Raw genomic sequence first — 22,323 nt, forward strand, 5'->3', positions numbered from 1 at the left:
TCTTCCATTACCATTGCTGCCCTTTTTAACACTGCGACCTCAGCCAACCCTTCTACCTCCGTTATCTCACCTTTCTTTAAACATCCCATCGCTTTAGCTTCAACACTCTACCATGGATTCTTACACCTCGGCCACGCTCTTTGCCTGCGTATAATGTCGCGCAAGCGCAAGGCCTCTTCTACGATATATACAAGCCACGGAAGCCACAAACGAAAGAAACGGTGGAGATATCAGCACGTCGTTCATTCAAGCGACACCGAGACAGACAACGATAGTGAAGCTCTAGGTGCAGACGAGTGGCTTATCAACTGTATACTTGACGAGTCCGAATCGCAGTACCTGATTGACTGGGAAGGACCGTGGACGCCTACTTGGGTGAGCTTAGTGACCAGTCTGCTACCTTCTGCCCTTTCTTGCTTCATCGGAGGCTTGTTGGAAGTACTGGGAGCTTCATTGGTCTAACTGCCCGCCGTGAAATACCAGGAACCGAAGGAAAACGCCAACGACGTTGCCGTGCAAGTTTGGGAGGACAAGAAGCGAAGAGATCAGGTCCAAGAGGAATTTGTTCGATGTAACACTCCACTACCATTACCACCAACACCGCCACCCGGCTCCAGTGTTCAAGAACGCTGTAGAGACTCTTTGGGTCCCAATTTCAGTCAGCCCCAGACAGAAGCCCCGACTGACGAACCCCCGCCTAGACAGTCCCCAACCTCCCCTCCCTTTGTTCTACCCAGCACTGAACCAGAACCTAGTCTGTGTCTGGATGACGACGCCCGCGGAATTCTGAGGAGTTCCAGTGTTAATACAGAAGTGCCCAGTCACCCGCCGCAGTCGGATATTGACAACCTACTTAACCCGGAAGTGCTTCCGACTGCCCGTGCCACTGAGGTCCCTGCTATCTTCTCGACTCCTCGCGAACCCAGAGTATCGGACGAAGTCGAAGAGACGCCGACCACGCCTTGCCGTGCTGGAAACACAGGCACACCGAACGTCGCTGAAGGGATCCCTGAAACTCCGCATAACGAATCTTCCGCTGCGCCGGCGAACATACCCGAGTTATTGCCCGCCAACCCGGCCGAAGGAGCTGATGAAATACCCGAAACTCCGCCTGGCCTAGTTGATGAACCCCAGCTATTCAGACGTGCGAGTACAGTACCCGAGTCAATTGCTGTAAACAGTACGCACACTCCAGCAGCTCGTATTTCCCCGGCGCCAAGTTTTCGTTCATTAGTCGACCAATTAATAAGCTCAATATCGAGACCCAGCATGGATACTCAAGAGAAGGAAGGACCGTCGCTGTCCGAGACCATGGAGAAATACAGCCAATTCGAAGGGTCCACACCGAGGGAAAAGCTCAGGAATGCATATGCACAATTGCGCGCAAAAGCGAACCCTGGCCCGGAGTCAAGTGCGACGCCATCCTCTGCTGGAGACATAGAGCCTTCGGCTCCTGTTTCTATACCTGAGACCACAGCTCCTCTCAGTGTTCGGGTCGATAAGGAACCGACACATCCTAAAGATAATGAAGCGAACCAGGATACTACAATACCCCCTGTCGAGCCTGAGGAGATAGGACCTCCTCAGACGATTCAGCCGAGCGCATTGTCAATGCACTTCGCGGAAGAGCCAACACCTGGTTCGGTCCATCTTGGGCCGTCGGAGTTTGCTGTGCCTCTTCCAATGGACTCCAGAGTCAAAGATGACTATGAACGGGTCCTGACCAGCGAAAGCCAGAGTATTCGCGATTTTCTCGGTGTAACAAGCTCCCAACCCGACACTACAGAATATCAGGTTCGACGCCCACCGCCCCTCACTTTGCTGTATACTGACTAGCAAGTAGCGTGATTCGCTTTTGCCGAAGATGCATGATATACTAGATCGTTTGAGCAACATTTCTACACACCCAGATTTGAACATTGCGGAACACATCAACTCCGAGTCGGACCTAGGGAGGGAAGCTGCTTGGGCTGAGTATTCAAGCGCGAAATTCTTGCTCTTAAGCTACCTCTTAGAGACAGCGAGCATGCGCGATATACATTTGGTTATTATGGTGCAAGGAGAGAAGACCCAGCGGGTGGTTGAACGTTATTTGATGGGCAAGGGCCTGTTGTATACCCGTCCACGCCAGGAAATGGGATCGGGCACGAATATCGAGGTTTCCATGGTAAAGGATTCCTTGAGTTTTGGGATTCAAACCACGCGCAATGATGGGGTTATGGAGACCTATAAGCCTCCTGCCGCTATCATCGCTTTAGATAAGTCTTTCAGCAGCAAGACGCCCACAGTGGAACACATGCGAACCACGTTTGCTCGCAACGGAAATCTGCTTCCGGTGGTTCGTCTTCTAGTGTCAAACTCCAGCGAGCATATCGAGCTTTGTTTCCCCGGTCTGTCAGAGCCCGAACGTCTTAGGACAGTCTTGCAATACTCCATACGTCTCCGTGACGTAGTTGGTGACCTTCAAGATGACGCTCTTGGAGTACAGGAGGATGCAGAGGAACTTCTCTCCTGCCTTGTCTCGGATAATTTCAACGCTCATTGGTCTCTACCTCACATTGAGCCTTTGCACATTCTGAGCCCCGAACAACTTGAGTCGTCTCAACAAGAGCTGCAAAGCCGACCTGGTGTCGACATTCAGCTGACGAATCCTCAAGCCCAGAAACGAGCATTCGTGAGTCGATCAGGATGTCAAATGTTTCTAAAACGTCAGACTAACATCGAGGTAGCAGGCAGAAGATGAGGTCGAACAATCAGCCAAGAGAATGAAAACGGAAGAGCCGACGCAAGAGCCAACCCAGTCCACTGAATCAACTGGATTTCCTAGTCAACCATTAAACGGTGGGCTCCAAACACTAGAAAATCACCTTGTTCAGATGCAGAACTCGCACGCAGCAGAGCTCGAAAAGCTCCAGAAAGCTCTCGCAGGAGCCCAAGCCCGTCTTCAGGAAAGAGAGAACGTGCTGGAAAAGCTGCAGCACCGTTACGAGACAAGAACCAAAGACTTCCACAAACTCCGACGGGAGCATGACCGTCTCACCCAAGCTAAGACCACATCCGACCAGCGAGTCGAAAAGCAGAAGGAAGAGCTCATGAAATTGAAGGACGAACGGACCCAGCTCCGACACGAACTCGAAGAGGCCCGCGCATCCCTCAAAGCAGGCGGGGGCAGCGCAGCCGAACTCGAATCAGCAAGGGAAGACATTCGGCGTCTGACTAAAGACAATGCATCGCTAGAACGCAAAGCCGAGTACGAAGCCCGACAAGCGGAATACACGCGCGAACAGTACCAGACCGCCTCGACAGTGGCCGCACAATCAGGCAACGAGCTTCGCCAACTGCGCAGCGAGAACGAAACCCTGAAACGGAAGGTCGAAGGAGACGCCACCCATCTGCGCGAACTCAACGCGAAGAACGACGAAGCCCGCCATCTCGCGCGGGTTCTCGAACTCGAAGCAACCCTCACGTCCCGCGAAGATCTGCTCCGCCGGAAGGAAGAAGAACTTCGGGAAATTCGGAAAAATCGCCCGTCCACTCGCTCAACCAGCACACAGCCGCGAAGCCCCAAATGGACTGCAGGTAATAGCCGGCCCACGAGTCCTGGCATCAACAATGGTTCATCGCTTGCAGGTCGCGGTAGTGCGCTCAGATTCAGCTCCGAAATGCCTCTTTAGTTCGATACATCGATACCACCCTACCTCTCACTACCTACCAACTTCTTCCTTCCAATTCGACCGATCCGTCAGTCCATCAGCCAACCACCAACCGACCCAGACGCCACTCATCAATCGACGTTCGGCCTCCCTCGTATTCGCCTCCTTGCATACATTCATGCATACATACCTATTTCGGCTCTGCATCAGGTTCTCTTTCCCTGTTCATACTACTCCCTGCCTATCTATCCTATCTATCACCTCCCCCCGCCTCCCTATCTACCTGCTCCATCAAACTTACCCGACCACCGCAGCATACAGTGCATATACCTCGCCGATCTCATCCCGATTACCGAATAATCCTCTAAATCAGCTTCATCTTGTCTCTCTTCCTCCCTTCCCATCATGTATGTAGGTGCGGAGTGAATGTCCACCATATGCATCTTCTTACTCAGTATTTACGCGCTGCTAAGTCCTGGTCTTGTTCTGTCCCTCCCAGGAGTGACTAGATTGGGTTACAGTGCATTAGAAGTTCAACCAGATAACCAATCAACCCAATGAAACATACAAACAAATTCGTTCCCACCATCCTCTTTAGTCTCCTATCCATGCTCACATGCATACTGTGCATGCTATGCATTCATCTCGATATGAGATGGAATAGATGGATTACCTTGCATTCATCGGGACGTTTCTTTGTTTCCTATCGCCGATTGCGGTGCCAGTGTTGTTGGGGTTCTAGTCACCATCTAAACTTGCAGAGGTTTTGTATTATCGGTTAGTCTAGGTTATGGGAGATGTGAGACTCCCAATTTTCCATTCTACGAGTGCTCTATTCTTATCACAAATTGGGCATGGGCACTGATTTGATATGACTTTTTTTTCGTATTGGCATTCTATCATAAATCAAGTAACATAGGTACGTAGATGAGACATATCAACTAACTCCGATAAGGATGTAGCAAATGACATGAGGGGTTCGTATATCACATCGTTCGTCTTTTTCATCAACATCATCACTTCACTCCAAGGAACCCGGAACCAGGTAGACCATTAGCACCACGGAATTCGCCGATTGCAATCACAACAATAGTGTGCTTGAATCCTGAGGGGGTACAACACCAGCATTAGTGGATTATTATGCGAGTTCCATCAATAGGATGGTAGTGTTGTCAGTCCTAGCGCGAGTCTTGGAGGAAGGCGTAATGCATAACAATTTAATTGGCCATGGCGTTGCCAATGAACGAGCCCAATTCTTTAGCCTTGGGTCCCAAAGTCATGGTGAAATGATTCGCACCCTCTATCACAGTGATTCCACCGACGTTTTGGGGCCCGACGAGTGTGTCCCACTTGTTGGGTCCCATGTCGGTCCGGTTCTTGAGGAGCCAGACCATCTCTCTCGTGTCCGGCTTGCCGTCCGGGTCCGGCTCGGGCCACGGGTCATCCGGCTTGCTGCAGATACCGTCCTTGGCCCAGACCATGAATGTCTTTGGCATCTTCTTGGCCCACTTCGGATCGTCAAAGGGGAGGGGGACGGCCTTGTAGGTATCGAGGGAATCAATGAAGGCCAGGAAATGAGGGAGCAACCAGGCCGGGGGAGCCTTGTTGCCTTCACCAAAGAGACCCATTGAGTTGATGAAGCCGTACAGCCGAGTGGGCAACTTCTCTAAGCCAATGGGGAAGGGCGAGTCAAGAAGAAGCAATCGGTCAACCTGTTCGCCCTCTTCAAGGATTAGGTAGCGAGCGGCATCATAGGCGCAAATACCACCTGCAGACCATCCACCGAAGTTGTACGGGCCCTTGGGCTGTCTGCGGCGGATCTCGGCCAGATAGGGGAATGTCATCTCAGCAAGGGGATACTTGAGCTTCTCTGGAGTCTTCATGTACGGGCAGTTCAATCCGTAGACACACACGTCCGGGGACACTCCGGGAATGGTTGCATACGATGTTGCGGAGCCAGACCCATCAGGGAACAGGAACAGGGTCTTGGTCGCGGTTTTCGGGTTTCCTTGCAACAGAATGGAGGTTGATCGAGGGTGCGGGCTCGCCCGGGCCATGATGGTAGAGTTTGCGTTGGGGACAGGCTCCTTCAATATGGGCGCGGACACGGGTGCGGGTACGGGAGCAGGCGCAGGCGCAGGCGCAGGAGCTGCCTTGGGTTTGAGGCCCAATGCATCCTCCACGTCATTCAGAGTTTGATTCTCGATGAAGAACTCGCCCGGTAGATCCAGATCCAATGTCTCACGGATCCTACCAAGCACCGTAAGCGAAAGCAGAGAGTCCATCCCCATCTCTCCCAAGTTCTCATCGTCCTTCAGCTCCTCCTCCGTAACACCAATCTCATCGGCCAAAATGGCGCGAATCTCCTTTATCGTAGCATGCTGCTCGACCTGCGTAACCTTCTCATTTGGTGGTGAGCTGACAGGGGACCCAGCACTGGACTCGTCTGTTGAAGAGCCACCATTGAAGGAGCTACTAGACTCTGGGTCACTGGTGGACCCATCGCTGGCTTCTCCCTGGCTCATTGGGGCCAAGAACTGCTTGAAGTCTTTCACGGTCGGCTGGTCGATGAAGATGGAGGATTCGAGATCGATATCCAGCTCTTCACGATACCTGCCCGTGACCGTCAACGAAAGAAGGGAGTCCACACCGTAGTCTGCGAAGACCAGATCATCCGTAATCTCGGATTCAGACAGACCCACTTCCTCTGCGAGGATGGTAAGTGCCCGTTTGACCAAGCTTGGGGCGCTGGGCTTAGCAGCAGGCTTCGCCGGGGCCGGGGCGCTAGCACGACTCTTGCTGGCAGCAGCAGCAGGGGCCGCCTTCTGAGCGCTAGCGGCTGGTCTGGCGGGGCCCTTCGAAGCCCCAACTGGAGGTAGGACCGTATCGAGAATCTTGCGTGATAAGGCTTGGAACTGTGACACCAATGATTAGCACCTTGAATCTTATGCAACTGAGCGCGGGCCGAACTCACCTTGACTGCACCATACACCGCAACGATATCATCCCCATCGAAAACGTAGACATCACCAGCCCAGATGGAGTCTTTCCAAGGCTGCATTCTAACATAAGTCCTGTAGGTGACATCAGGCGAGAACTTCTTCAAACAACGCATGGAGTCCCATCCGTGATTGACAAAGACCTGGTTCTTGGAGTCGGTTGCATCGCTTGCGTTCATGATGAACCCAGACAGGTGTCCAAAACTGTCAATCCAGAACGGGTTTCGGTGGAAATTGCCTTGTGGTGCTTGGAACTTGACGCGTGCAGTCGCTTCGTGCTGTTCACTGTCAAGAATAACCTCGCGAATGGACTTGAAGTTGTCGTCATAATCAACCAAGGCAGCGAAGAGTTTGTAAACCATGCCTCTACCAAGACGGTGAGCGTCACCATTTTCGGCGATATCATGCAGTCGGTCAATGCTCCTCTTGACAAGGTAGGAAACTCGTTTCCATTCCGCCTCCGCAGCAGCGCAGTCAAAGAATCGGACAGTGCAAGTTGCGTGGTCAGCCGTCTTCTTCCCCTCCGCAGTGACTGAATATATCTGAAGGGTTGTCTTCTTCTCCGCCCAATCCGCTGTCGCAGATACTCTAAAGAGCTGCTGTCCGCCTTTCGCAATCAGTGGTCGTGGCACTGTGACCTCACACACATCCAGTCCAAGTCCGTCGTACTCAGGCTTGTACTTTTTGATGAGATACTCTGCAAGCGTTTGAGAGATGTCGGCATATAGTGACTATATCCTGATTAGTACGAATCTTAACGCAGTCGTTGGGCAAGAGCGGTAACTTACTGAGGGACACAAAGCAGTACCGTTGACCTTATGGCCTTGAATGACGCGGTTGAGCTCGGGATCAGCAATGTCGTTCTCTATCACGACTGTAGCTGTTGCTCCATCACTTCGAGTCTCAATGACCTTCTGAGCCGCGGTTGTCAGGTACTCATGCTGTGGCCCTGCCGCTACTGTCGCAACTGGAGCGCCCTTGCTCAGGCAGAAGTTGTTGGTATAGGGAATCCAGTAGTTCTTGAGATCCCACTTGTAGGCTGGGAGGCGGAGGACCTGGAGAGAGGAGCTAAAGTCCTGGTGATATTGCTTCCAGTTGATATCAATACCCGCCAGATGAAGGCTCGCAAGACTGTTCGAAAGGACCTTCCAGGTATCTTCTTCGCGGCGTAGAGATGCAACCGTTGTAACTTGCGGTCCAAGAGTTGCTTTGATCATTCCAGAGCAAATGGTATGTGAGCCGATCTCAACCCACAGAGTCTTGTCATTGGTCAGCTTCGCATGCCTCGTAGCCTCCACGCCGCCAAGGAAGTTGACCGTCTTTCTGCAATGATCGCGCAGGTACTTGGGGCCGAGACACTCCCAGTTAGCATCGGTGATCACTTCCCCGAACAGGGCTGAGACGAAAGGTGTTGTCGGCTTGTGGAAGGTGACACCTTGGGCAATATCTTCGAAGGCCTCCAAGATAGGATCAACCTGAGAGGAATGGAACGCGTAAGGAACCTTGAGCTTGGTTGACTTCAAACCCTCTGTGGAGCATTTCTGAGCCAACTCGTCGATATCAGCGACAAGGCCGCTGACGACGGTCTCCGCAGGTGCGTTAACACAAGAGACTTCGTGGAGCTCGTCTCTGAGGAAATGTTTGACCTCTGCCAGGGACGCCTTGATGGCCAGCATCGAATGTGTCCCAATCTTGCATTCCTTCGTCAGCAACTGAGCACGCCGGCCACAAAGATAGATTGTATCGCTGGTGGATAGAACACCGGCCGTGTTAAGGGCTGCATAGTCTCCAAGACTGTGTCCGATGATAAAGGCCGGCTTCACACCCAGAGCAGTCCAGTAATTTACTAGAGCCATTTGTACACAGGTAGTTCCCACTTGTACCACGACAGGGCTAAGTTCTTCGACAGCCACGCTTCCATCGACAAGAGGAAGGATAGAAGGAAGGCCCTGGCTTCTTGCGATGCAGTCAAAATGCTCAATGGTGGTTCGGAATTGGAAACAACTGCGGTAGAGTTCCTTGCCCATTCCGGAGTATTGGGCTCCTTGGCCGGTGAAGACGAAACCAATACCAGGAGCCGTTGAGGGAACTGGGGTATATGTCTCACGGTGCAAAGCACCATGCAGCGAGTCACGCAGTGATTGTAGGTTCGCTCCAACCGCAATGACACGGAAGGGATGGTGGATACGGCGTGCGGTGGTCGTGTACGCCAGGTTTGGAAGGAATTCAGTCTCTTTCACACCAAAGGACTTGCCCTGAGAGTCAATGTACTTCACCAGAGCTTCGACGTTGTTCTTCAATGCAGACTGGGATCTTGCTGACACGGAGACCAAATGGAACGACCTGGGGTCCTGCCCTTGGCGTTCCGGTATGGGAGCATCTTCCAGTAGAAGAGCAGTGTTACCACCAGCAGCAGAAAAGTTGTTGACGAAAGTTCGCCGCTTTCCTGAAGCTGGCCGATTCCAGGGAGTGGGTTGGAAGGCGATATGAACATTGCGCTTCGCCAAGTCTGTCGGGAAATTGGAATTGATCTTGGTCTTGATACCACAATGAGGAGGAATCATGTTCTCTCTCATCATTAGGAGGACCTTGACAAGAGCAGTCACTCCTGATGCGGATTCACCGTGTCCAATGTTTGCCTTGGCAGAACCGATATGAAGCGATTGACCGGGACCCCGGCGGTAGTCTGGTGCGAAGACGTCAAGAACGGACTGCATTTCGACTGCATCACCTGCTTGAGTTCCAGTGCCATGCATTTCCACGTAGCTCACGTCCTTAGGGTCGATATTCGCATCATTGAGCAGCTTGTTGAAGATGAATGCTTGCGCGCCAACATGGGGACGAGTGATTGACACGGCCTCCGCCGAGTGGTTGGTGTAAGCACCGTTGATGACGGCCAGGATCGGGTCGTTGTCGGCCTCGGCATCTTCAAGCCGCTTCAAAACGATGCTTCCAACTCCGTCCGCTCTACAGTAGCCGTCGGCGCCGTCATCAAAGGTGTTACAGTTGCCAGTGGTGGACAGGAAATGGCCCCGATCCAGACCGGCGTGGTTGTCAGGGCTGGTCAGAATGTTCACACCTCCAGTGATGGCGGCATCGCAGTCATTTCTCCAGATCGAATTGCAAGCCATGTGGATAGCAGCAAGACTAGACGAGCACGCTGTGTCAACGCTCACACTGGGGCCGCTAAATTTGAAGTAGTAGTTTATCCGACCCGGCGTAAATGCTCGGTTACCGCCAGGGATGAAATAGGTATCAATGTCCTGGCCGCTGTTGATCTCACGGTAGTCGTCACTGGTCATTCCGTAGAAAATACCCACACGGTCCCTCTGCGTCGATGGAGAGCTATCCGGGATGAAGCCAGCCATCTCGAGAGCCTCGTACGCTGTAAGCAACGCAAGACGTTGTGCAGGATCTGCTTGGAGTGCTTCCCGAGGCGACATGTTGAAGAATCGGGGGTCAAACAGGCCGGGTTCGTTGATCCAGCAACCGTAAGCCACTTTGCTTGTGTTTCTCTTTGACCCGGTCATGTCGACGTGGGCATCAACGTCCCAACGGTCTGCGGGGACTTTGCGATGTACGTCGAGTCCTTTGTACAGGAGGTTCCAGAAGCTCTCCGTACCATCCGAGTCAGGAAATCTTCCAGACATACCAATGATAGCAATCTTTGAATTTTCTGCCTTGCCAGTAAGGTTCCGCATTTCTGGGTTCGTCGCGATCTCTCCTACCCCAGTCTCCAAGCTGATGCTCACACCGGCCTTCTTGAGGACTGTGAACAAACTTTGAGTGGCGCTACTCGAGATCGGAAACAATTTGCAAGAGTGGTTTGTGCCGGTCTTGCAGACTGATGTGCAGGACTCCGTGACCTTGTCCCAGCATAGTCGTCGTAGGAGTATCTCCTCCAGTGCGACCTTGAAGAGATCTTTGATGGACTTGGCCTTGATCGGCTTTCCAGTGTTACTGGAGATGATGGGAATAACGGGTGAACAGCCGGTCAGTCCTTCTAGAGCAGAGGACTGCTGCAGGATGCGGTCGATATCCTTATCATCATACAGATGTGGCGCATGGTACGGGCCATGAATAGGGGCCTTCACTGGCTTGTAATTCTTGGAAATGCAGGTCTCGACGAATTCATCAAGTACCGTAGGTGGTGCGCTGACAGTAACGCCATTAGAGCTTACCGCGCTGATATACGGTTTCGAAGAAGGCGGAGTAGCCTGCATCTGTCAGCATCCCACAATGCGGGGGTTTAAAGTTGGAAGAGCACACCTTCTTACTACTGTACTCGTCGATCAGGTGGCTAGCCTCTGCTTCACTGATTCCAGAAACCAACGCTGACCAGCATGTTGACTCGGAATCGGCGGAGTCCACCAGTTCTCGAACTCGAAAAACGCAGATTCCCAGTCGCAGTGCAATTACAACCGATTCCACTGCAGCTGGAATAAGCTCTCCAACATTTCTGGCGCAACTTACAGCCGTGCAGCTCAGAACACCAGTGCACAGGCCAACAAGATGGCTGTTGGAGGGTGTAGGGTAGTCATGTCCAAGATCCCCGTAAAAGCTGAAGGCTGGTCAGACTTGTCAAGTATAGATGGTAACTCATTGACTTACTGAATGAAACAACCCAATTGGTAGATGCATGTCAATGCACTCTCCAGGACAGGGCTAGGACCTGATTCACGACTCCTGGAAAGGAGATCAACGATGCTCGTGAAGCGTGGGAAGAGCTTCCGATGAGACGGCGGGAGCTTCGCGATCTCTTGACGAATTGCATGGAAGCATTGCTGGAAAAAGGACTGGACAATGGTACTATTCTTCGCTTGGAGCAGACGGCGCAGGCCAGCTTCGATGTCGCTGGTCTGGTCTCCAAAAAGGTACACACGAGATGGACCCTCCATGTTTGCGGAAGATGTCTATTGATCGGTCAATCGCCGTTGTCAGACCAAAGTCCATCTGGCCTTCCACATCCGTGTCGATGAGACGCACACTTTATACACATGTAGATTTAAGGCCCCCATAGCTAGGTGGGGGAGGGTGTCTCAACTACGGCATGCGCTGAACTGGTTAAGGTGCATTCCATGGCGCATCTAGGGGGCGATTGTAAAGAGTTGAATTCAGCAGAGCAGCTCAATTGGGTTGCATTGCAACACATGCAGCGAATCGTGATGTTACAATTAGTTGACAGGCACTAAATTGTTCTGGTGAGCTTCCAGTAGTATCCTTCAGTTTCCGCTTCTGGGGATCCTTCGCATACTGACAGGGACTGGCTGTGAATGGACACAACCATGGCGGTGGATCAGGAGCACACCATCTGGGCACTCTGTGGAGTTACCCTGTTTGGAAATTCTAGACTTGGGACTCTGGTCCATGAGGCCGACATCCTGTGGGGCTACCTCAACCGTCAGGCCACAACGTTTATCAAGGGGATATCGGTGTCTCAACCCCTGCTTCTGGTGGTAATCGAACAACTAGGCAGCCGTGTTCTGGAGATGCATCAAGGGACGGCGTTGCGATGGCGAGCAGCGTCCGTTTGGCTAGGGGGGAAGGAGTCCTACAGAGGAAAGTCGTCGCCGCCCCATTTGGCGACGATCAGCAGGTTGCAGCGAGCACGTGACAAACGACAAAGAAGTCTGGGGTGAAGATTCCCCTAACATCTTTCCTCCCTAGGCATGAGACACAAAATTCCACGGGCCAGGCCGAAGGATTTCTCGCTTCGCCGATGATATCGGTGGGAAAGACGCAGAAAGACGCATGCCGAAAGACCAGGCAGTCAAGATCCGTGCCCTGCTGCCCTGCATGTACCTTGCGTTTTCTACCAACGAGATCCCCCGAAGTGTATGTTGGCTTATTCAACTTCCGAAACTCGGACAAACTAGTCAGCGAACGATGTCTGGAGAAACAAGGTTATTGTTGCTGGAATGTAGTCGGTGGAGTAGTAGTGGTGACATGACATGCTCGAAGCAGCCTGACCGACGGATCATTCTTCCTGCCATATCTACCCGGTTCTCGAGCATGGCCGGTTCATTTGCCTTGCTAGGGATATGAACTGTTTTAGTTCACGGCTTGTTCAGTATCCTGCAGGTTCGACTCGACTCTGCACTCCTTCCCCTGGTTTGAAACCCTGCATGATGCTCGAATATATAACCAACATGCTGAGTACCATTTGGCTAGTACTGAGTAGTTTAACTGGCAGAGCTCTTGCACACCGTGCTCGGACAGCTCTGATGGCAGGGCTCGAGGGGTTTGTGTTGAATCAGGATCGTCTCAAATTTGCTTCAGCCACCGAACCTTCCATTCGAGTGGCGGGTCATGCTTGACATGTGTCCCACAAATGTCAAGGTTCAATAACTCGCCCGAATAACCAAACTAGAACTTTAACCTCCGAGAATGTGTGATCCTAGACAGGTATTTGAGGCCCCTCTCGAGGCGTCGCATTGATAAGGTTCATAAGCCGTGCTGCCACCCTGCGTTCCACTCGTGCCATTGCGGTCCAAATTTGTTCTGAGTTGGCATTTTCATAAGTATTCCTAGAGGTTAGTCAATCTTACACACCATCAGCAACTTTCAAGCCTATTGTTATCCCTCATTACGGTCAGCATGGTCAGGCTAGACAGCTGAAAATGGGCTGTTTGCAGAAGAAGCCAATGCAGGAAGTATGAACCAAGAGGCGGTATCCCTATGATCTGGTAGTGAGACATTGCCAAGCCTCTCCCGAAAAGCCTCGCAGTGGGTTTATCAAGCGTTCTTAGTCATAGGAGCAGTGGTTTGCTCAAGGATCATGTGTGGTCCGATAAATATAGTGCATATCCCTCGGCTTCGGAAACCCTTAACAATGGAGGATAATCCCAAACATGTCTCAGCAAAGGATACAGAAGACAACGTAGGCCTATCTAGCAGGTTCAGATGTATTTGTCAGCTCTCTGATTTCCTGGAATATCATGTCACGTTATGGTCCACGAGACTATCAGCTTACAATCCTCCGTACGCAGGAGCGAGCAAACACAATCGACAAAGACGCTTACTGTCAATAAGAAGTAGCACACAAGCCATCTGGTACCAGCCATCCCGGATACGGGTCTCAATAAGGTTACTTGGCGTGAGCCTCTCGTGAACCTTGGTGGTTCTGTTGTCGACGCTGCAGAGACTTTTCCGAACCGCGTACCCTTCCACCCATACTTCCGAAGGAAGAACTTCTTTGGTCGGATACCTGTGCCAGTAAGCATCATGAGACCTGGACTATTAGTTGATGTCACACAATAGAAGACAAATTTCGCTGTACAGTATTAATTGTAGACAAGCGCAATCTAACGCCCGGTTGAGAAAACTGCCAGGTGATTTACTAGACTAGCGTGTTCCAGGTTGGGTCGTAAACTTGTGGGTGGCACGTGTATCCTCGAGCCTGGCTGGAATGACAACCTTCCATCTTACTCCGCTGCTACAGTAGTACTAGCAGAGATAACTTAAATGTATATAGTATACAGTAAATGATTGACTGTAACGAAGAGAATGGTATGGACGAGATTGGTGACACATGGAAATGGTTAGCATCTCGTTCCCTTGCTACTTGCTGCACCATTGAATGTGTGCTACACATCATCATAGTATATATATCTACTAACTGACAATTATTCCGAGATCTGGACACTACGGCCGATGATAAACTGCGTAGATAGCGGCATTGAGGCCGTACATGACTACTGCTGGTACGTTACCCGCTAAAGCTCTAGCGAGTAATAGACTGAAGTCGCTTCCAATGACTTGTATCGAGTAAAGGAATTCTAGACAGGACAACCAGGATACGACAGTAAACTTCGTCGGCCGGTCAATCTGTTCCTCGGAAATGCGATGCACACAGTATCGGCCATCATTACCCCGGCCAAGCAAGGGGCCGCGGCAGCTGACCAGTTGAGTTGGAGGGATTTTTGGCCACATACCAGGGGATGTCTTTGGAGTCCTCGTCTCGACACGTTAGATTCAAAAGGAACTTAGCCGACTTAGCCGTGTATATATAGAGAGAGTGTGGCTCAACCGTTGCAATAAGTATGGTAGATCTGGGAGCTGAGTGACAAACGGATTAGCTATCATGAAGAATCCCATCGAAAGCGACAACACAAGGAGACTCAGATACTATATAGTACCTCAACTGTTTTGCAGGCGAGTAAACTATGGTTTGATTTCTCATAAGTTCCACGCTGGCTCCCCTTTGATGTGGGTACAAAGTTGTTGAACTGCACCACAAGTATTAATCTATAGATGAAACAGGACTTGATTGGCAACCCAGGGATGAATATTTTCTGGGTGATACGGCGGGTAGCGGAGGTACAACCATGGATCCTCACCTGGGGGTGAGGGGGGACCCCTAGTAGCCACAAGCGGAGTACCTTGGGGCTTCGTATGACCATCGTCGATTCGAATGAGCTCGTTTATTGGTAGGTTGAACCGACATCGTTCCGCGACGTGAGTTACAAAGGGAGAGAGATAGCTATAACCTCCAGAAGAAGAGGGTAGTCACTGGTTCCAAGTAGCAAAGGGACTGTGCGTAATAAGCTTATCGATAAGAGAGGAACTAGTCCCGAAACGGAGCCCACGTAAACACCAAAACATCGATCGGGCCTCACCGTCCAGTTTCCCTTCAGTTCCAAGTCCATCTCTCGCTCTCTCGTTCTCTCTTCCTTTCTCCCCCCCTTCCTAGCTCTCCTCCATTCACTAAACTAACCAAGTTCCCCCCTCCCTCCCCCAAATCCCCCTCCCTTTAACCTAAAGCGTGTCGCATCCCACGCTGAACCTTTCCCCCCCCTCCCTTCGTCGCGTTCCGGCGTGCTACTCTTCCCTTGTTTTTGTTTTTCCTTTCTTGCCATGTGTTGGTCTACAGCTCCGTTACCCGGTCCTTAATGCTTCCGTTATTGTCTCTCGTTCAGCGACGGTGCGCTTGTAGCTATATTCGCCCTTTGACTTTTCTACCCCGTTGATACTTCGATCGGAACTCGATACTTGCATCATATCAATCTTCTGACACGTCAATTGCATCTCCGATCGTTTCCCCCCCAGCAATCTGACGTCCGCTCTGGCTAGCATTCAACGGTGGTAGTAGTCGATCCCGGTCCGCTCGTGCTCGGTCACTTCAGCCGCAATGGCCCCCGCCGCACCGCAGCTCCCGACCAGATTCCCTTGCTGGTGTCGGGCAATATACTCATGGGGCGGAGAAACAAAACGCGATCTGGGATTCGTGGAGGGTGACCTTATCGAGTGTCTGAATGCTGGTGATGGCCAATGGTGGATGGGCCGATTGCGGCGTGACAGGCGCATGATGGGGTTGTTTCCCTCCAATTTCGTCGAAGTACTCAGGGAAGATTTCGTACCAGTTCAACGATCAACGAGCCCTATGCTACCACCTGCCTCCTCGCCGATCACGAATCCAACCTCGGCTCCTAAGAAACAAAAGACAGTCTTCCGAAAGCCATTCCAAGCCCACAAAGAAGCTCTTGCGCCTTCGGGTGAGCTATCCCGGAGCTCGACCTCTTCATCGCCAGTGACCAGCACGATTCCGCAAACTCCACCCCGAGATGGCAGTCTTTCCTCGCGGAAGGTGAAGCCGCTACGCACCCCAACAACCGCTGTAAAGCATCAGAGCTCTTTGTCGAGGCCCGTATCCCGGTCTAGGCCTTTATCCCGTGCGATGTCCCCGCATCCTCCAGCCGAACCAGATCCCCAACTTTCGTCCACCCTTCCTGGGACATACATGGCCCGGTCAAGACCTCCCTCTCGCGGAGTGTCGCCCATTCCGCCAGACCCAGAACTCCACCTTCCTTCCATGCCATCTGTGCAAAGTGCACCACGCCCCGGACCTGCTCCTCGTGCAGTATCACCAGCTCCTCCGCCAACCATCGATTACCAGCTTCCGTCTCTTCCCCCTATGGAAGTTGCAATCCAGAGGCCTGCGTCTCGTGCAGTGTCCCCATACCCGCCTGATGACCAAGACCTTATGCCTCCTCAGGTTCCGAGGCACAGTATATCTCTGCACCGGCCTTCCTCACGCGAGATATCTCCACTTCAGCTGCACGAGAGAGAAGACTCGCCGCCCCCGCCACCCCCACCACCACACAGAGTTGCTGTCAATCGTCAGCCGTCCATCGAGCCACACGTGCCCACACGTCTGGACATGAATGATCGTTTTGTTACAATATCACGGACGCCATCGCCGGCTGCCCACTCCGAAGGCCGTGGACACACCCCGTCGCCCCTTCGTGATGCGATGGAAGACGTGATGACTTCATTGGAGGATATGGGACTTCCCCGAGGCGGACAGTCGCCGTCGCCGCAGCCGATGTTCAACAACCCGTGGTCACCGGACGCGTATGATAGCTTCCGTGAGACTCGGCCCGCGCAGACCTCCCGTCGGCCACTAACCTCTCTGGGATTCGATGGAGACAAGGAGTACCAATATCATGGCAGTCAAACTCACAGAAACAGCGTCTATGCACATGATCCCTACATGGACGGTCCGCCACAACTGAACAACTACGTACAGAGGATGGAGAGTCGACTTCGGCAGATGCAGGAGCAGAGCCAAAGGGAGGCCGAGGAGGATGCGCAACCCTCTGATGAGGAGGAAGCCCCACCGCCTCCCCCAAGAAACGTACCCTACCATGCCCGGCATAACTCGATCCCCGCTCAGTACCCGTTGGTGAGAGGACGAAGATCCGGCCAAGACCTCCGTGGGGACTTGCTCAATCGGACGTATACAAATAAGTCCAGCACGACAAACTCTTCGAGTGGGGTGCACAGTACGAGTACGACACAGACGGGCAGCACTGAGAGGACCAGTCAAAGCATCATGAGTGGTCCCTCGGCCGGTGGATTCAGTGCAACGAGTGCGGGTAGTTATGCCAGGAGAGGTACCACTCCAGCCGAGAGACCAAACACGGCAGTCGGCACGTTTCGCTCGAGAGGCTTCAGCGATGTCTCCCGGGTGGCAAGGCCAGAAACCCCGTTAACCGGTATATCGTACCATTCCAGCCATAATACTTCTCGGCAAGGTGCGTCGTCTGCCATACCGTGGTCGTCCGGCGAAGGCGGCGCAGAAGAGCCGACCGCCGTGTTTGGGGGCCTTTCCACACCGAAGGCCAAGAAGCCCGGGTTCTTCAAAAAGATTTTCGAGTCAGCGAAGACGGGTGCTGCCAACGCGAGGAGCAGCATCGCAGTCGGGCACAACGGTGGATCTTCGTCCCCCACCAAAGGCAGAGGAATCTCGCCAATCCGTGCTCTGCAATCCAGCCGGGACTCTGCCCGCGACATGGGGCCTGGCACCAGCGCCATTGATTGGGTGCAAGTCCGCCGCGATGTGAACCGCGCGAGCTCGCCCAGTCGAAACGAGAGGATCGAGAGGGCCGAAAGATGCCAAATGATGGACCATCCTGTGATCTATTCGGTGGAGGAACTTTACGAGACGGCGGAAGGTGATGAAAGCATTGACGGCTTGCCGATCAGTGAGCCAACCAACTTTGCCAATGCCAACTTGAATCTTGTGGACAAGAGCGCGCGTTTTGTCAACAGTCTTCCCCCAATGACGAATCCGGCGAGCTTAGCACATGGGTATGTCTGCCGACCTTACAAGAGTGATGTCCAGAGGCTGCGCGCCATCTTTACTTGGGTGAGCGAGAAGATCGCCTGGGATGACCCGGTTGAGGAGATCGGCATTGATTTGCGGCGGGTGCTGCAGACGAAAAGAGGCAGCCCCCAGGAAGTAGCTTTCCTGGTCAAGGAGATGTGTGCGGCGGTCGGTCTCCACGCTGAAGCGATCAATGGGTTCCTCAAAAGCCCTGGGGAGATGTTTGACCTGGACGGCCTCTCGCGACCCAACCATTGGTGGAACTCGGTGCTTGTGGATGGCGAATGGCGCATCATGGACTGTTCGCTTGCCAGCCCTACGAATCCCCGACGGAATCAATTTGTCACCAATAACACTTCCGTGGCCGAAAGCTGGTATTTCCTGGCACGACCCTTGGAGATTTGCTATACGCATGTTCCTCTTGCTCCTGAGGAGCAGCACATCTGCCCGCCTATTTCGCCGGACGTTCTACTGACGCTGCCGGCGGCCTGTCCGCCCTATTTCAAGCTGAATATGCAGTTCCCCGATTTTGATACCAGTATCATCCGGATTGATGGCTTGGAAGTCATGCAGATCCGTCTTTCGGTGCCCCCGGACGTGGAATGTGCGGCCGAGGTGGAAGCCCCAGCGTTTGCCCGTGACGCCGATGGTGATTTCTTCGAAAGCGGCGAAGTTGTGCGCAAGCGCGCGCTGGTGCAGCCCGACTGGGTCAGCGGACAGAAGCGAATTACGGTCAAAGCCATCCTGCCCGGGGACGAAGGACAGGGCACAGTCAAGGTGTACGCCGGCAAGAAGGGATTGATGCACTCCAGTCGCGATATTCCCCATCCGTTGGCTCTCGCCCTTCCCATGCTCCACAGCAGTGAGAACCCGCCGTACGACTTTGTGCTGCGCCATCCGACCCCTCACGCTCAGCGACATGATCTCTACATCATGCAGCCGCAGTGCGCGAAATTGGCGGTCAACAACACCTTTGTTTTTGCTGTCCGCCAACATCCAGCCTCCCCGGCTTTGTCGTCCGGCAGTAATGAGGCTGGCGTCAGTGGGCGCGTCTCACCGTCGGTCTTTACCCGGCCTGCCAGCGCATTAAGTATGGTTTCCAGTTCCGCGGGCGGTTCCACGGTGTCCGGGGTGTCCAACGAGTTTTCTGCCTCGACGTCGGCCATTTCATCCGGCCGGTCGATGTCCGGACGTGAAAAGCCGGCCAAGCTGGCAATTCAGTCTCCATCAGGCAAGATTCTGCGTCTGACGCGGAAGCCCGAGCATATGCTCAGCCCCCACACAGGCACGCACGCCTTCACCGATGCGCCGGCGGACGGCAGCGTATGGGAGACGGTGATCAAGATTGGCGAGCGCGGCGTCTGGCGAGGACTGGTACTGGCCGACCGGGTTGCACGCTGGTGTGTCTTTTGCGAATGGGAGTGTTACTGACCGAATTCCCGAACTGCCGGGCTTGCATTTGGGAACTTTTGCCAAACAAACGCGACTGTAATCTAATCTTTTATTTATGTTTTCATCTACGGAGGTTCCTTCATCGACATTTGTCTAATTGACAGCATTGCATCCGGTCCGGGACTGACATCTGTACCAGGACATCATCATCATCAAGGGGCAGCAGGACGTGATCTACCCCTACATGTTACTACCATCATATTGAGGCGTTTCCGGAAAGACCATGATGGCGCCGGTGTTATTCTTCTTATCCTTTTCTCTTTCTGCTTGATTGTTTGAACAAATTTATCTCATGTTTTTATGCATTATGGTTTTCTGAGTTATGGGGCATCATGTCTGATGATATGGCTGTTTGGGGATTTATTCAATTGCAATGAACTAACTACTGCTACGATCTAGAAGCATGACTAGACTCGGTTGGTGCTGTGAATGAGGTTGGGATGCATTGAAGTTGGAATCTTTATTTGGCTTCAATTGAGTTTGAGTTGTATTGTACTTATTATGAGTTGTCTTGTGCCGGATTGTTGCAGTCTCGCATTCGCCCATTGGCCATTGTCCATCATCAATCAAACAATCAGTCAATGTTGATAAGGATGGATATGGAACCAGATCTGAGTTCACTGACATAGCTGAAGTAAAGCAAGCATGTATAATTATACAATTGGCCCAATTATACCCACCCATATATTCACAAAACCTATATACCCAAAGGAGATATAGAATAGTTAACTAAGTAAATCCAAGGTTACAAAGACTTCACAGCCTCCCTAATCAAGGGGGCCACCTGTTTTCGACTCTTCGTGACATCCTCCTGCACCCAGATCCATTTCCTCCACGGCTGGTCATCATCTTTCTCCCACTTTACATCTCCCAACTCACTACTCTTACTCTCCTCATCTCCATCCAACACCGTCCACTTCTCCAACCCCAACTGCACTCCCGCCTGCTCCTCAAATACTTCCACTCCACGCACACCCTCTTCACGCGCACACACCAACAACTCCCGACAAAAATTCCCCTCCGCACCACTAAACGCCGTCATGACCATCACCACATCCAATTCCTCCCTCGTCGCATATTCCACCACAGCGTCGAGGAGCTTATCCGCCCCGCCCGCTTTTCGCTCCAACCACGGCAATGACCGCACCATCGAACAGATCCCAATTTTCACCTCCTGAGAAAAAGAAGATGATGAGGGTTTCTCGCTCCACTCCTTATAATCCCTCTCCAACACCTCCGGAACAGTCAACAAATCCAAACTCCCCTGCTTCGCAGCCACCACTTCCTCGTAGAACTTATTATGATCCCATGGCTTCCCAGCCCCATCTCCATCTCGATTCGAAATCGCATTAATCTTCGATCTCAGAAAACTATACGCAAGCGTATCCGAGTCCGTGACTTTCTCCTTGGCAGTGAAGTTCGCCGTATCGATGAGAATAGCGCTCATGGCTAGCTTGGCTAGTTGGAGTTCTGACGATAACTCCGAAGGGCTGGAGGTGGTGGAGGAAGTGCGCCGCCAGCGGTCCATTTTATCCAGCATGTTGACTACGAGCGAGGTGCATGATCCGGCGGGTTGGAGGAGGAAGGGCTGGTCTGGGTCGGTGATTGGGGCCAGGAAGTGTTCGTCGACGTGGTGGTCGATGCAGCCGAGGACGGTGAAGGTGAGGTTGGGGAGGGCGGGGAGGGAGCCTTGGCCTCGGAGTTGGTTGGGGGAGCGGATGGGGAGGGCGTTCCAGTCGACGAGGACGGCGTCGGCGGTTAATTGATTATCATTGTGGTTGTAGTCTTGGAGGTGAGTTGCAAAGTCGGAGACGGTGAGGATGTGTTCTTGGAGAAGGGGACCGGCGGACTCGGGCGTGTCGGACCATGTTTCTTCGTCTGGGACTGGGGGGTGCGTGGAGAGCCAGAGGGATTTGATGAATTCGGGACGCAGACGGCGCAGTTCAGGGCCTGTCGGGACAGTAGCTAGGTTGATTAGAGGGACGTGAGGCCGGGGATGGGCAAAGGAGGCATAGACAATGGCGGAGATGATGGAATCGAGGTCGGCGGAGGGGTTGCCGATGACGTAGATAGGGCTTTCGGCGCGCGAGAGTCGGCCGGCGAGGAAGCGGTGGTGGGTTTGGAGGGCTTTGGCGAGGAATTGGAAGAGACTGTGCTCAGAAGGAGGCATCTTGACAGATTAGGAGGGAGAGATTGCAGTGGGAATTGAGTTGGATGGTTGTTTTGGAGTCGAAAATAAAAGATGAGGGGATAGTTCCCAATCGGGGAATCTCCGCCGCGGAGAGGCAGAACCTCACCGCCTATGGCATCATCTTCAACGTCCACCCCATCTATATCAAATCATTGCTATTACTTGGATATCATCTACATTGCATCTCTTCGAATAGAATTACTTTGCCTTTTTGTGTCTATCTGCAGTGAGCCAGTCCAGCTCTCGATTCATGGGTACCCACATACTAACCCTCCAGATACTACACTCCAACCTTCCCGATATATACTACTCCGCACCACCTCCACTCTCATTTTAGACTCACAACATCACACTCAACATCATATTATCACTCCCCTACCACTCAATCGCACAAGTACCACTAGCATACAGCAACTACAA

At 52.6% G+C, this 22,323-nt stretch overlaps 7 protein-coding genes across 7 annotated transcripts; 3 read left to right on the forward strand and 4 right to left on the reverse strand.

Annotated features, from left to right (window-relative positions):
* Positions 1–153: 153 nt before the first annotated feature.
* On the forward strand, positions 154–3,674 carry An09g05710 (uncharacterized protein; the record flags this gene model as incomplete). Its single annotated transcript, XM_059749849.1, has 4 exons — positions 154–375; positions 484–1,794; positions 1,865–2,674; positions 2,733–3,674. The coding sequence occupies 4 exons, from the start codon at positions 154–156 to the stop codon at positions 3,672–3,674; spliced, it is 3,285 nt and encodes a 1,094-aa protein (XP_059606963.1).
* Positions 3,675–3,843: 169 nt separating this feature from the next.
* Positions 3,844–4,096, reverse strand: An09g05720 (hypothetical protein; the record flags this gene model as incomplete). The annotated part of the gene is made up of 2 exons (XM_059749850.1): positions 3,844–3,890; positions 3,937–4,096. 2 exons carry the CDS (start codon positions 4,094–4,096, stop codon positions 3,844–3,846), a joined length of 207 nt encoding a protein of 68 aa, XP_059606964.1.
* Positions 4,097–4,870: 774 nt separating this feature from the next.
* Positions 4,871–11,550, reverse strand: An09g05730 (uncharacterized protein; the record flags this gene model as incomplete). Its single annotated transcript, XM_059749851.1, has 5 exons — positions 4,871–6,568; positions 6,628–7,383; positions 7,441–10,869; positions 10,922–11,213; positions 11,264–11,550. The coding sequence occupies 5 exons, from the start codon at positions 11,548–11,550 to the stop codon at positions 4,871–4,873; spliced, it is 6,462 nt and encodes a 2,153-aa protein (XP_059606965.1).
* Positions 11,551–11,730: 180 nt separating this feature from the next.
* Positions 11,731–13,311, forward strand: An09g05740 (hypothetical protein; the record flags this gene model as incomplete). Its single annotated transcript, XM_059749852.1, has 9 exons — positions 11,731–11,819; positions 11,866–11,987; positions 12,025–12,262; positions 12,355–12,450; positions 12,577–12,654; positions 12,734–12,829; positions 12,910–12,972; positions 13,058–13,094; positions 13,186–13,311. The coding sequence occupies 9 exons, from the start codon at positions 11,731–11,733 to the stop codon at positions 13,309–13,311; spliced, it is 945 nt and encodes a 314-aa protein (XP_059606966.1).
* A 76-nt stretch (positions 13,312–13,387) lies between these two features.
* Positions 13,388–15,300, reverse strand: An09g05750 (hypothetical protein; the record flags this gene model as incomplete). The annotated part of the gene is made up of 5 exons (XM_059749853.1): positions 13,388–13,538; positions 13,626–13,859; positions 14,301–14,606; positions 14,913–15,040; positions 15,142–15,300. 5 exons carry the CDS (start codon positions 15,298–15,300, stop codon positions 13,388–13,390), a joined length of 978 nt encoding a protein of 325 aa, XP_059606967.1.
* A 482-nt stretch (positions 15,301–15,782) lies between these two features.
* Positions 15,783–20,089, forward strand: An09g05760 (uncharacterized protein; the record flags this gene model as incomplete). Its single annotated transcript, XM_059749854.1, has 3 exons — positions 15,783–19,660; positions 19,817–19,949; positions 20,033–20,089. The coding sequence occupies 3 exons, from the start codon at positions 15,783–15,785 to the stop codon at positions 20,087–20,089; spliced, it is 4,068 nt and encodes a 1,355-aa protein (XP_059606968.1).
* A 368-nt stretch (positions 20,090–20,457) lies between these two features.
* An09g05770 (uncharacterized protein) lies at positions 20,458–21,882 on the reverse strand (the record flags this gene model as incomplete). The annotated part of the gene is made up of 1 exon (XM_001393851.1): positions 20,458–21,882. The coding sequence occupies one exon, from the start codon at positions 21,880–21,882 to the stop codon at positions 20,458–20,460; it is 1,425 nt and encodes a 474-aa protein (XP_001393888.1).
* Between the last annotated feature and the right edge of the window lie 441 nt (positions 21,883–22,323).

This window comes from Aspergillus niger (genome assembly GCF_000002855.4).
Source record: "Aspergillus niger supercontig An09".
NCBI lineage: Eukaryota > Fungi > Ascomycota > Eurotiomycetes > Eurotiales > Aspergillaceae > Aspergillus > Aspergillus niger.